Source organism: Papio anubis, chromosome 14 (genome assembly GCF_008728515.1).
Source record: "Papio anubis isolate 15944 chromosome 14, Panubis1.0, whole genome shotgun sequence".
NCBI lineage: Eukaryota > Metazoa > Chordata > Mammalia > Primates > Cercopithecidae > Papio > Papio anubis.
Genome location: NC_044989.1, coordinates 43,635,810 through 43,650,342, shown reverse-complemented (window position 1 = coordinate 43,650,342; position 14,533 = coordinate 43,635,810). Strand labels below are relative to the sequence as shown.

The 14,533-nt window shown below is 40.5% G+C and overlaps 1 protein-coding gene across 8 annotated transcripts in view; it reads left to right on the top strand.

Annotated features, from left to right (window-relative positions):
• THADA (THADA armadillo repeat containing) overlaps positions 1-14,533 on the top strand; it is a 359,588-nt gene that overhangs the window by 183,862 nt on the left and 161,193 nt on the right. For all 8 annotated transcript variants that reach the window (XM_021924785.2, XM_021924787.2, XM_021924786.2 and 5 more), the window contains one exon: positions 4,333-4,501. In XM_021924785.2, coding sequence (XP_021780477.1) covers positions 4,333-4,501 — 169 coding nt within the window. The remainder of the gene's footprint in view (positions 1-4,332; positions 4,502-14,533) is intronic.

Here is a 14,533-nt window from a genome sequence, read left to right as displayed (position 1 = left end):
GTAGAAAAAGCTTAGCCCCCACTCTGTGAAAGGTGGTGAAGTCAGCATGATCTCAGCTCAATGGTCCTTTTTTTTGCTGAGAGTACTGCATTCTGAACTCCTCTGGGTTCCTCAAGTGTTAAGCTCAAGTGTGTACTTCACCCTCATTTGAAGGCCCTTTATCTGTTCCAGAAAGTTGTTGCAGCTCTGCCTCCCACTTGACTTTTCTGTGCCACTCTACAGCTGTGTATGTCTGCATGGGTACACTGATTTGTGATGAGCAGACTGTATGTCACCTCTAAGCTGGTGGTTCCCTGTGAGCAGTGTTCTCCACTGCTATGTCACATGCAGCAGAGCACACACCTGACAGCCACATTGTGTTGTCATTGATGTATGCGACAGAGCAGCAGGAGGTTCCCCACCTGGGTCTGGGAAACTCCCTCCTCAAGGGTTTTGGATGTGTGTCACGAACCTGAAACTGTATGGGAAATTGTGTGTATATGTTCATAAATATATTCCTCTTGTGAGAGAGTTCATAGTTTACATTAGTTTCTGAAATATTTTCGTTATCCTTAAAATGTTTAAAAAAAAACAAAACACTCATTTAGAAATTTTCCACATATGTATAAATTACAGTTTGTGTTTTTGTTAGCTAGGAGATATTTTTATGCTCCCTTGATTTCCAGGTGTGAGCTACAGGTTGAGTAGCCAGAGAGCTCTGGGTCACAGTCTGGCCTGAGCGCTACTTACACATCCTGGACTTAGCCCTCGGAGTTTTCACTGAGCCCTTCTGAGCTTCATTTTATTTTTCATCTGTTAATTTAGGTTCATAATGCCCTTTTGTCCTACAGGGAAGTTGCATAGTAAAGAGATCACAAGTGTGCAGGTGTTTTATCAACTGTCAAGTGCTGTACAATTGTGGGATGCAAGTATTCTTATTAAAAATGTATCATGTCTCGGTCAGGCACGCGGTCGCTCACACCTGTAATCCGAGCACTTTGGGAGGCCGAGGTGAGCAGATCACGAGGTCGGGAGATCGAGACCACCCGTCTCTACTAAAAATATGAAAAACTAGCCGGGCAAGGTGGCAGGCGCCTGTAGTCCCAGCTACTCGGAAGGCTGAGGCAGGAGAATGGCATGAACCCGGGAGGAGGAGCTTGCAGTGAGCCGAGATTGCGCCACTGCACTCCAGCCTGGGTGACAGAGTGAGACTGTGTCTCAAAAAAAAAAAAATAAAAGTGTCATGTGTTATGTCACACAGTGTCGAGGACATGGTAGGCAGTCAATAAATATGTGATTAAAATGAACATGGAAAGGGTTTATTGAAGTGAGAGGGCTAGAAGTTTTAAGACACTGGTGTCTGTACCTTGTAGATTCTGTGGAGGACCTAGTATTCAGGCCTAGAACACAGCTTAGGGCTATTAGAGGGACTGATTTTCAAGGAATGTTAAAAGTAGAAATGACCTTTGAGACCTTAAGTGTATTTTTTTCTTTTATGGAAGAAACTGAGAGAGACAGGGGCTATCCCACTTATTTCAGAAGGGCTTGAGACTCTTCCTCACCGCTTTTAATGGTGGCCAAAAAAAGACCTTCTTTGCCTTCATATTATCAACATGTTGTCTTAACTTTTTAAAGCAGCATAGAATTCACCACATGTTCTTAATTCTCTTCCTGGGGCCACTTATAGGCCTGCAATTCTTGAATATACTGATGCTATTACTAGACACAGGCACAGTGCACTGTAAAAACTTGGAATTTCTGAAGTCCTTCCTACTTGGAGTGTTCTCTTAGACATCACGTCAGACCACTGGGTAGAAAGCATTGCCACCATTCTCAACTGTACTGATACTCAGAGAGGTTTCTGTGACTTTTGCAAGTCACAGAACTCAGTGTCCAAAGCAGAATGAAAATCCAGGTGTTCTAATTTTCTATTCTTATAGCTACTAGATTCTAAATGTGCTCCTCAGACCCCCTCCCTGCCCCCAGTAGGTGACAAAACAGTAACCTAGAAATTTTTTTCTTAGTGTTTACATATATATGTATAAATTTGTCTATGATCTAATCTTTCCATCTAAAGAATTTGTGATGGAATATTTAACCATTGCTTTATAATGAATGTTACTTAATTAAATATTACTTCAAGAATTGGCTTCTTTTTTGGTAATTGTGTTACTTTATTGAGGAGAAGTTTTGTTTTGCTTTTTAACCTTGTTGTGTGCATTTGGAAACTACCCTAACACAGGGTATCCAAAAGCAGAAAATACTGGCACTTTTCCCACTTTTCATTCTTCCTCTTGTATGGATGCCAGTATCCTTTGGGAAATCATCATTTACAAAAGTCAGGAGCAAAAGGAGGGGCACTCTTTAGTGTACAGTCACTGCTAATTGGAAACTAAACATCTGTAACCATGTCAGAGTTATTTGTATTTGAAAAGAAACATTTATATACAAGAGCCCTTTCGGTAACATAAAACACACTGTAACACAAAGTGTGTGCATTGGAGAGGTGGGTGACAGACGGAAAGGGAAGCTTCCGACAAATGACTGTGCCATACTAAGTGAGGTGATTTGCTAATTAAATCTCAAAACATTTTCAGAATTTTTTTTTTTTTAATCAAGTGAAGTTTCTCCCTGACCCCACCCTCATCATTTCCTATAGACCAAAGCAAACATTTTTCTGCATTTGCCAGTTACAGATTAAACATTTAATCATTTAAAAAGAATAAGTGAGAAAATGAATGAGTTGTGGGAACTGTCACAACTACTGTAACCGTAGCTCTCTGTTTTCCCACAGATAATGTGGGGTGACCTCTTCTCCATCCTGAAACTGTGCTGCAGGACCTACCTGACAGACATAACTGTCTTAGGGGGAAAAATAGCATATTTTTTTTAAACTCACCCCATACTTCTTTCTCCTCTTCCCCTACCTCCCCCAACACCATGATGAAATTCTGCTCCGACTATTCTAGTTGTACAGAAATTGTATCTGTATTTCTTTTGGCATATTAGAATAAACGTTGGCGATAACCTCTAAGGTATTAGAAACATTGCTATTGTAGGGCCCTGTCCCTCTACTCCTGAGCCAACATGGCCATGTAGCCCTAATGGCCTGATTCTTACCAAGTAATTCCTTCATGAACACAGATTAATTTTGAAGAAAGTCAAGAGGCCATCTCTTTTCCCCTGCAGAGTCTACCATCTTCTGACCTTCCCTATTCTTGTCATCTAAGACATTTCTGTAAGTTGAGTTACTTTTTAATTGGATGAAAAATCATGAAGTCTTGAGTGTTCTAGTCAAGAACTTATTTAAGCTGGTACTTAGCATATTGGACTTTCCTCTCAATCTCATATCTGTGAAGACTTTTACTTTACTCTCAATCAATCAATCTCATATCTGTGGAGGCTTTAAAGTACAAGTTTCAACAAAATAGTTATGGCCTTTCAGGTTCTGAGTGTTTATGAAGATGACTTGTAGATGACCTGCCTTTACAATGACCTTTCTAGAATCTCAAAATAACCCTTGTCCACGACTTTCACTATTTAAGAACTGGCTTTTATTCCAGCTCTTTGGGTATGAGTCAGCCCAGAGGCAAGGATTTGGTGATTTGAAGGTCCATCTCTTGTTCTCTTAACAATTAGTTCAGACCATGTACTATGCTCTTTGTGGCACTCCCCAGTATGGCCTGACCCACTTCTCAGCCTTAACTTTTACTGTTATTCATGAACCTCTGCATTATTCAAACACATCTACCTACACCTTGAGTATTTCTAGTCTTGCTTTATACCACTTTGCCCTTGGCTGAAATGACTTCAGATCTTTCTTGGCCTACTTGAATCATGCTTGCTTTCCTGAGTTCCATCCTTCTTCTGATTTTCTATAGTCATAATGTCAAGGTCACTTGCTTCTCACTTTTCCTATACTGTCTCGTACTTTTGGTCATTTTTTCAAATATACTTTTCCTCTGGCCAACCAAAGTATGGGCTCTTCAAAGACAATGGTGACTGTCTTATTTTTTATGGCACTTATCATGGTGCTTTTGCTTATCATAAATACCCAATAAATAGTTAACGAGTAAGTTGTTTTTTGATACTACCTGTTTATTGTGTTATTCCCAAGCCTGTCTATGTTTAATCTCCGTGATAAAGAATTATAGATGCTAACGATGTTTTTAACCAAAGCAAAGTCACCTGTAGAACTAATGCAGATACAAAACATCATTTGGAATAAGGAGCAACTCCTGTCTCCCCCTAACCCCTGAATGTTCCAGCCCATGCTAGATAGAATGTTAAGTATATACAAAGACAGATGTAGAGATGACTGTTGAATGGTCTTGTGTTTTTATTTCTCCCCAGGTGTGGTCACTCACCTGTCTATCACTCCCGTGAAATGGCAGCTCGTGCCTTGGTCCCATTTGTTATGATAGATCACATTCCTAATACCATTCGAACTCTGTTGGCCACACTCCCCAGCTGCACTGACCAGTGTTTCCGGCAAAACCATATTCATGGGACACTTCTCCAGGTAAGTAAAGTTGCTTTGTGTGACTTCTGTCAAACACCATAAGATGAACTCTGGTTTCTCATGTACTGTTAGCTGGTGAAGATTTGATACACAGCCTCTTAACTTTGTAGAACTTTTTTTCTACTTCTGAAAGATCAGGTATCTCCTAGTTATGCTTTTTTCATCCCAAATATCACTACAGTGTTACATTGTGATTCTCTCAGATTATCTTTTGCAATAAATCCCGTGTTTTCTACAGTATACTTTCTCCCACTTGGCCTTACCTCTGTGAGCCAGATAAAACTTTGTCTTTTCCATCAAGTATGCCTGCAAAACATTCTGGGCTACTACCTATTCAGAGTAAAACTGGAAGCTACCTTGAGAGAGGTTAACCTAAGAGGCACAGGAAGAGTTCTACACATCAGGGAGAGTTTGCCCTGTGGCACAGCACCTTAGTACATGGAAGTATTGAACCTTTCCTGTTTTCTCTGTGCTACCAAAAAACCTTATTATTTTGAACAAATGTACAAGTTTTTTGTTTTTAACCTAACATTTCTTCTAGAAAAAAGTAACATACAAAAAATAAACAAGAAAGAGACTTTTTACTGAAACTGCCCTATTTCAACCCTAACTTGAGGACAGGTAGTATTGGTGAGGTCTTGTGTTCAAATGGCTGCTATAGTTGCTCACACGGGCATAGGGTTAGGGGTGGAATATAAATGTCAGGTCATGTTCCCGGTTTATGAACAGAGTTGAGAGATGGCCTTGAGATCTCAATACATGTTATAAGCCTGAGATCGACACTGCTGATGTGGCAGGCAGTGGCTGGAGTGATTAACAAGATGAAACTCTGGAGCCAGACAGCCTGGGTGTGAATCTCAGATCTACCCCTCATTACTTATACATCCATGTCTTCATTTTTGAGATAAGGATAATAGTAGCATATACCTCATAGGAACTCTGTGAACACTAAGGGAGTTAATACATACAACATGCTTAGAATAGTGCCTGGTATACCACAAGATATATAGATAGTCTATTATTATTAATTTTAATAAACCTGTACTATAATGAAAACTAGTTATTTCATAACTCATTCTCCCTAGGTAATAAGAATGCAAGATAGAACTATCTTTGTCTTTTTCTTTTTTTTTTTTTTTTTTTTGAGACAGGGTCTTACTCTGTTGCCCAGGCAGGGGTGCAGTGGTGTAGTCTCGTCTCAGTGCAAACTCTGCCTCCTGGGTTCAAGCCATTCTTGTGCCTCAACCTTCTGAGAAGTTGGAATTACGAGCTTTCTGCACCCCCACTGTTCCCACAGTCGCCAATTTTTGTGTTTTTAGTAGAGATTGGGTTTCACCATGTTGACCAGGCTGGTCTCGAACTCCTGACCTCAAATGATCCACCCACCTTGGCCTCCCAAAGTGCCGGGATTATGGACATGAGCCACTGTGCCTGGCCGTTCCTTGATTGTTTTCTATATTCAACAAATATTTACTGAATGCCTACTACATACCACTGTGTCACAGTCATAATAGCAAGTAAGTCAGTTTTTGCCTTGAAGGAGCCAAGGACAAAAAAGTACCAGAAAATAGGCAATCACAATGTAGTGCGCTAAGTGCTGGGTGAACACATAGCAGGGCCACCAGGCTCCTCTGGGAAATCGAGGAAAATGTCCCAGAGGAAGCAACATCTAAGCAGAGACTGAAGAAGTTAGCTAGGTAAAGAAAGGGAAGGAGTCTCCCATGCAAAGAGAGCAGCATAAAGGCTCCCAGTGGGTGAGAAGGTAGCCCCTGAGTGGGAACTACTGGTTTGGGTGGGACTGAAGTTCTAGGTTGGCAGTTTTCAAATTTGTCTCAGGACCTCTTTAGACTCTTAAAAGCTATTACGGCTCCCAGAGAGTTTTCTCTATCAATATTCAATTAGAAAGTAAACTTGAGACAGGCTGGTGTGGTGGCTCATGCCTATAATCCCAGCACTTTGGGAGGCTGAGCTGAACAGATCACTTGAGGCCAGGAATTCAGGACGAGCCTGGCCAACATGGCGAAACCCCATCTCCACTAAAAATACATAAATTAACTGTGTGGTGGTATATGCCTTTAGTCCCAGCTACTCAGCTTGGAAGGATGAGGCACGAAAATTGCTTGAACCCCAGAGGCAGAGGTTGCAGTGTGCCGAGATCATGCCACTGCCCTCCAGCCTGGGCGGCAGAGTGAGACTCTGTCTCAAAAAAAAAAGTAAACTTGAGAAAATATTAAAACACGAGGACTCACAAGTACATATTGCATTAGTCATCAAAATAATGACATCCTCACACACCTTGTAGCCTCTGGCAAACTCCACTGTACACTCATAAGAGAATGAGAGTAAAAGAGGAGACTATTTTCTTGGCATCACTTGAAAATAATTTGTCTTGGGGACCTCTTGAAAAGATTGCACTGCCCCAGACTGCAGTTTGAGATCATCTAGTCTATGTTACATACATTATGGGTCTTAGGTCTTTTCTTTACTATCAGCTCTTGAGCACTCATCTCCCTAGAGTTCTCACTACATCCCTGTGATGAAGAGAGGGGCAGGGGTTATTGTCTTGGTCTTAAAGATGGACCATTGTGACCCAAAAATTATTTGCTCTGCCTCAAAATTTATATCTCTTGATTGTGTCAGACTCTGCTGATTCTTCGAAAGAGCAGGGCTGGAATGATGAGGAATACAGAACAGCTTTTCCAAAGTGTATCTGAGTTAGAAGGAAGGCCTAGCTTGTCAAGTGGATAAGCCATCAGATTTTCTTTACTGAAGATCCACTCTTGGCTGAACTTTGTCCAAATAGTTTGGTTGGAGTTGCTTCTTGGGCTCTCTCATCAGTTGTGCAAATGAGCCTCCCAGCCTTGTTTCCCGTACACACTACTGACAGTTCTGGCTGAGTTTCACCAGTCTGCCCAGCAACAAAACATGGTCTTTTGCTCTGTCTCTGGGCTGCTTTTGATAGTCTCAAGTTTACTTCTTCTGCTAGATAAAATGTGAAATCCTGTGGAAAGGGTAAAACCCTAGAACTCTGGGTTTGTTGTGGCTGTTGCTCTTGTTCCTAAGTGTTGGTGAGATGAAGGGCTTGTTGAATAAAAGCCAGCAAATGTGGGTGTTGGGTATCGTATTCATGTTTGTCAGGCAGATTCCTACCTTTATCAAGGTTGGTTTACCCTGGTTCAGAAAAAGAAGTCAAAGGGATGTGGAAAGTCTTTCTGGCGTGTCCATTTGAGTGTCACACCTGCGTTGTCCTAGTTCTGTCCATCCTGTGGTTCTTTCTGGGGAAAGCATAAAGGGTTAAGTTGGGAAGGGCTCTTTTTCTTTTTCCTTTCTACATCTTATAGATTCCTCTCCACATAAAGCTACCTTTGAAATCATTAAAAAGCCTGCACCTGGAAAAGAGGTGTTAGAGATTGAAAGGAATGATCATCTCCATGGGATTTCCAGAGCCAGCTAAGTAAATATAAAGTTGTTATTTTTTTCAAAAGCAGGAAATCATTTTGTAGTCAGAAAACAAATTCTTTCACAGAACATTTTCTTGAATTATACATTTTGACCGCTTTGAAAATGTTTACATAAATATATCAAATCTCAGAGTATTTCTATAGTATACCTTCAAAACAAGAAATATGCTGATCTTCTGGGACTATGGAAGAAAGACTCAAATTATAACACTTGCACAAAAAAAGAACATGTGGGATTCATTTCTTAATCATTTTAAAAACCAGAGGTTCATAATTGCTGTGTTGAGATGGTTAGAAGTAACACACATTAGAAAAGGTGAGGTTATGCAGCAGATTCATGAGAGCCAGGGGTAAATGACATTAAATCTCAATAAAGGCTAGATAAGAGCCATGGACATTACCTCATTTGGGAACATCACTAGCAGGGCTGCTGTGTCTCTTAAGTAGAATTAACCTTCTGTTTTTGTTGCCGAAACTCTTCATGTTGGGGAGTTAACATTATTACTAGGTTGCTTATCACTCTCAAGAGATCATATTGGAGTTCAGAAAATTCTTATATTGAGGAGGAGCTCAATATAAGAGGCCAACAATCATGAGGAAGGGTTTATTCTGATTCTTGGGTACTTAACTCACATTTTGGGTAATTCATAAGAAAATGTATACCATTTGAAATAAGAGTTTGAATTTTCAGCTTTTTCATTTCTTGTCTATTTTGGGTTTTTGTTGTTGTTGTTGTTGTTGTTGTTATGTACAAATAAAAGGTGATCTATTGCTCTTTAATTTAGCTCTTTTTTTTTTTTTCCTTTTGAGACAGAGTCTCACTCTGTCGCCCAGGCTGGAGTGCAGTGGCGCCATCTCAGCTCACTGCAACCTCTGCCTCCTGGGTTTAAGCAATTCTCCTGCCTTAGCCTCCCGAGTAGCTTGGATTACAAGCGCCCGCCACCACGCCTGGCCAATTTTTGTGTTTTTAGTAGAGACTGGGTTTCACCATGTTGGCCAGGCTGGTATGGAACTCCTGACCTCAAGTGATCCCCCTACCTCAGCCTCCCAAAGTGTTGGGATTACAGGCATGAGCCACCGCGCCCGGCTGAGATAACATATTAAACTCCAAAGCCTGTGTTCCTATTTTCTTTAGAATGTGCTGCCTCTGATGCGAATAACTTTTTATGGCTAAGGAGAAGAAACCAAGAATCCATCTAAAGATAAACTTTATCACTCAGTTGCTCCCCTTAAATCTAATTTAGTATGTTATGATACAGTGGAAACAAAGTAAATCTATTTGTGTTATTGAGACAGAAGAAGTCAGTGAAACCCAGGGAAGCTGTGACCCGTAAAAGGTATGTTGTACCCTTCCCTCTCCACTCATCTCTCTGTCATCATTTCTCTTTGGTCTTCCATTTAATGCTACTAAATCTGTATCTGGAAATACAGATCCTCTCTTGGGACCTAGCCTATAGCCAAGTCCATAGTTGCCATACCTTCTATCATCCTTAAGGGTCTGACAAAACCTCTCAAACTTGGGTAACCATAGGAGTTACGGATCCTAGATCTAGGAACTGATAGGATCATGAGAAGTTGGTCAGGACTGAATTTAATTCAGCAGACACTGTAGCTTGCTTACCCTGTTCTAGGCACTGGTGAAAACATAAGGAGTTTGCCTTTGAGGCAAACTTAAAGAGAGCTGTGGATTAGAAGCCAAGTGAGCCCTCAGGGACCAGGGATCATATGAGTAACAGAAATGAAGAGGAGACAGAAGATACAATGCCAGACAGGGCATCAGGCATAAAAGGAGACTGAAACTGAGGCCATTTCTGCTTGAGTCTGGAACATCCCAATATACTCTGTGTTTGCTATAGGGTCAGAATCTTTACATGATGGGAACAGTAGTGTTGGGCTGGATGGGACACATGAAGACCGAAATTGGACTAGACCTTGGCATTAGCTTTATGGGAAGAAAACCAGAAAACAAAGAAAGAAGTAAAGGTAGGCTAATTCGGCCAGCTAGTTGTATGAAGGAATCACTGTGCAAGAAGCAGGGATGGTACCAACCGCCCTTCAGTCTATGCTGCAGACGGGAGCAGTGGAAGCAAGTAGAAAATCAGTGACAGAGGTAGCCTTAAGTGTCAACTCTACTGTAGTTTCTTAAATAAGGAAGCAAATGAACATTTATAGAAAAGATATGTATATATATTTCTATTAATATTGCTGTTACATCAAAATTTGTGATTAAATATAAAAGAACTATCATTTCCATATTTTAAAAATGTAATCACATGAGACAATGTCTTAGTGCTTTAAGAATTTTAATATCATTTGTATTTCTTAAAAGTACAAAATTGTGAAACATAAAAATGGTCCAGCTATCCAGAAATGGAACATTTCTTGATAGATTCCATTTGGCGACCTAAGATGTTGACCATCTCCATTGTTGTTTCTTTTATGCCTCGAAAATATTGTTTCAGAATGGAAAATCAAAAAGAAAAGCGTGAAACTATGCTGATGTTATAAGTTATAGGTGGATTTCTGGTCTGTGTGCTTTTTTTCTGGAATGAGTCATCATTTGAAGAAAATGCTCACTCTTGTCAGGTGGCCAGATTTATTCTTCCTTTTTGAGAACTTGTGTTAGTGTGAAAGGAGAAAAATCTAAGTTGCTAGAAAGGTCCCCAGTCCAAAAAGTGTTAAGGCAGAGTTTCTCCAGTGGTGTGACTATGGATGTGCCAAGGTATTTATCGATTCCTTCAGCTCTCAGGGAGTCTGAGTGTGGCCTGGCAGGGCTGGGGCCTCTAGGCAGTCACCTGCAGCTGGGAGCAGCATCGTCGGTTTTATCCCAGAGTGCCAAAGAAAGATTACTTTCTATGTGTGCCTTGATGTGAAAAGGATTGGGAAGCACTGGACTCTTAAAAAAAACAAACCTAAAGAAAGAACTAAACCTTGTTAAATCTTACCTTTTGGCAATATATTCCTTTCTGGATATAAGCCCAGAAAAGTCATTTTTAATTAAAATGCTACTTTTGAAGATGAATTAATCCCTTCCTTATAAACATCCAAAAGCTTTTATTTAGTGTCTGTTACCTAGGGAGATTTTGCTGGGTGTTGGAGACAGCTCTTAGCTGCCAGGTTCTGGAGCATTGACTGTACTGCACTGTCATTATTCCCCAGGCAATGTACTGCTGTTTTGAAGTGCTCAGAACTCAGAGTATCGGTCAGGGGCATGTGGAACTTAGAGATTTGTCAGTTGATTAGAGTAAGGGAATTAATAGCAAAAAGAGGAAAAAAAATATATATATATATATATTTAGTGCGAGAGCGTGTGTGTGATGTACCAGTCACTGAGTTCCTCCAGAGCCTCTTCTAGAGGATAGGTGTTATTCCCATCCTACTGGTGAGAAAACTGAGAACAGGAGGGGTTGTGAGATTTCACTAAAGTTATGCAAGATTAAAACTGGGATTCAAGCTCAGGGTTGTTTGAAGCTTTTGAGCTTGTGTAGTTAACCACTGTACTATACTGCTTCTCTGTATAAGAAACTCTGTATACTGCTTCTCTGTACACTGCTTCTCTGGGTGAAGACAAGGAATATTGTCAGGCGAGAAGGATTCTCTCTGGGGCCTTCGGGATTGTGGGCAAAATGGGACTTGATATCCATCTGTTTATTCATTCATTTGACAACTGCTAATTGAGCACGTGCCAAGCACTGTTTTGGGTGCTTAGGCTACATCAGAGAACAGAAGAGACACATCCTTGCCCTCCAAGATTACTGCTCTCAGTGCACTTATATTCCAGCAGCAAGAGTAAAACATATCAGAACTTATTATAGTAAATATAATAAGTAAATTAGATAGTTTGTTAGAAAGTAATTGTTGCTGCAGACAAAAGAACGAGTAGGCTAAGGGGAATCAGGAATAGATAGGAGAGGAGGGCAGTTGGCATGTCAGAATAGTCATCATTGGAAACAACGTTTGAGCAAATTATATCACATCACAGGACATGGGAAAACTTTCTTGTTTTTTGAATAAAGGTAAAGGGTGGACATCTTTTTGTCTGAAACTGCTGGCTGCAGACATCTGTAAGCAGGTATACCAAGTGCATGTTTGAGACTATCTTTACCCATAGGAAAGTGCCAATAGAGTGGGCAGTAGTGGATAAACAAGGCCAGGAAGGATGCCATTACTTTAGAAACTTAAGAGCTCCCTAAAGTGAGCTCATCATACTATAGATGCCAGAATTGCTGGGGACTCTGAGGTCCTTTTCATCTGGAATCATAGTGAATAAGGTCAATCTGTCATGGTTCTGATGAGCTTAGGCAAAGAGCAAAGTATCGGTCATATTACTTTCTCTGCTTTCTAGTATGACATTTACCTTAACCCTCTGGACCTGGGCCTTAGAGATGTAGAGTAAATGTGGAGAATGTTTATTCTTCTGTTTAGCAAATATTTATTGAGAAGTTAAGTACATCATACTACATACTATGTCAGCTACTATGGAGGATACAAAGAAAATTCATAGCATATTCCCTGCTCTCAAGAAGCTTATGAGCTACCTGGAAAATAAACCATTGACACTGCAGACAGTTACCCAGAAAAACATGGCTACATGTTACGTGCACCAAGCATGTGGCCGAGATCACACATCTGAGAGGCAAGACCAGGATGGACTGGAGAGATCAGAGGTTTCAGGGGAACATTGGGCCTTGGGATAAACCTTGAAACTAGCTTTCTGTTTTTGAGGCAAGGGACATGGTATGAGCCCAGGCATGGAGGAGGGCATCAGAAAGTGTTTGCAGGAGGCAATGAGCAAACCAGCCTGTTGTGTCAAGGAGAGAGGATGTGTGAATGGCAGGGTGGGTGCAGGTCAACATGTGAGAGACCACAAATGCTGGGCCAAGCAGTTTGGGCTCTGTAGGCCTGTAGCTTTCAAAGTGGGGTTTGCAAGACAATAACATATGTGGAAGAATACGTTAGTGTGTTATTTATTTTATCGCATCCTTTTTTATTATTATTATGGTTATTGTTAGAGACTAGGGTATCGTTGTGGTGCATAGGCTGGCCTTGAACTCCCAGGCTCAGTGGTCCCCCTGCCTCAGCCTCCAGAGTAGCTGAGACTACAGGTGTACCTGGCTTTTAGCTATTATTTTACATTTGATATGTAATGTACATAATGTATTAATAGAATAGTATATAATTTCTAAGTTAGTAAGTACACAAAAGCTGGAAGCATGTGCTCAGAGAGGTCCTTTCAGGTAGTAGGTAAGAGCGGGCTCTGGAGCCAGCTTGTCTCCCTCTAGATCCTAGCTCTGTTGCTTACTTTCTGTGCTATTTTGGGTGAGTTACTTAATTTCTGTGCCTCCACTTCTTCTGTAAATGGGAAAATAAAATGACCTCATAGGGTGGCTGTGAAGATTAAGTGAGTTAATATGTGGAAAGTGGGTAGCAAGGTCTCTGGTATATAGTAAATGCTCAGTAAGTGTTAGTTGCTTTTATTAATACTTGCTGCTGCTGCTGCCACCACCACTGCTATGGGTGGGGGGTGGAGGGAGTTATGATTAAAAATGTAAGAATCTCTGATGTAGATGGTGAGTAAAAGACCTTGAGCTAAAGAAAACTGTGTTTAAAAAAATTAATGTTGTAATTGAAATAATACTGTAAAACGTGAGGATTCCTATTGATAAGTGAGTGCATAAGAGAAATAAGTCCATTTTCAGCAATTTTGACTTTACGTTGTTATCATATTTCACAGAGAGGTTCCTCCAGTCAGTCACTGTGTTCTCTGCCTTCCTGTAGATCATGTTAAAGATTATAAGAGCTGAGGTTAGCTCAGATTTTTAAGAGCAGAGTTCCTGCCTATCAGGTTGTTATTCCTTGCACCTGTTTTGTTTTGAATTACATCCTCTCCCTCAGACCCCAACGGAAACTTGAGAAATCAGTGTCTCATGCTGTCTGAGACAAAGGACTCTTTTTATCATGGGAAGGGAGAAATTTGAAGTTCATAAAGTGAAAGGAGATACAGGATCCTCCTAGATAGGTTAATCTAGCACATTCCAAGTTTTTTTTTTCATCTTGGAAGTCATGCTTTCCATCCCCTCCAAGCCATTCCACTCTTATTGTCTGAGACTTCATATGACTGAAGATAATTCTGAGTATACTTTAAAAATTATGCAACACAACGAAACATCTCACAGTGGGCACACTGTCAGACTTTTGTCATTTCCTAGAATCCCTGTAAAATGTCTGATGGTATGTGGTCCCATAATGTGAAGGGATTTGTTTGGTGGTTCTCATCCAATAAAAATAGTATTATTTGTTGTTATGTGTTTTTAGTATATGCAGATGGAATAGGCAAAAAGTAATACCTTTGTTTTTATTAGGGTAGGATATTTGAGATTGCAGAGTTTATGTACTTGTGCTATAGTTCTTAGATATATTTATGGCACCCAACATATTTGAGTTACTAAGGACACAGCTGACCATTTAAAAGCACTGTGGTTGAGTATAGCCAATTTGGCAGCCACCTGAGGCCTGAAGTAAAATCAACACACAGGCCTAAAGGAAAGTTTAAATAAGTAATACAAGTCTT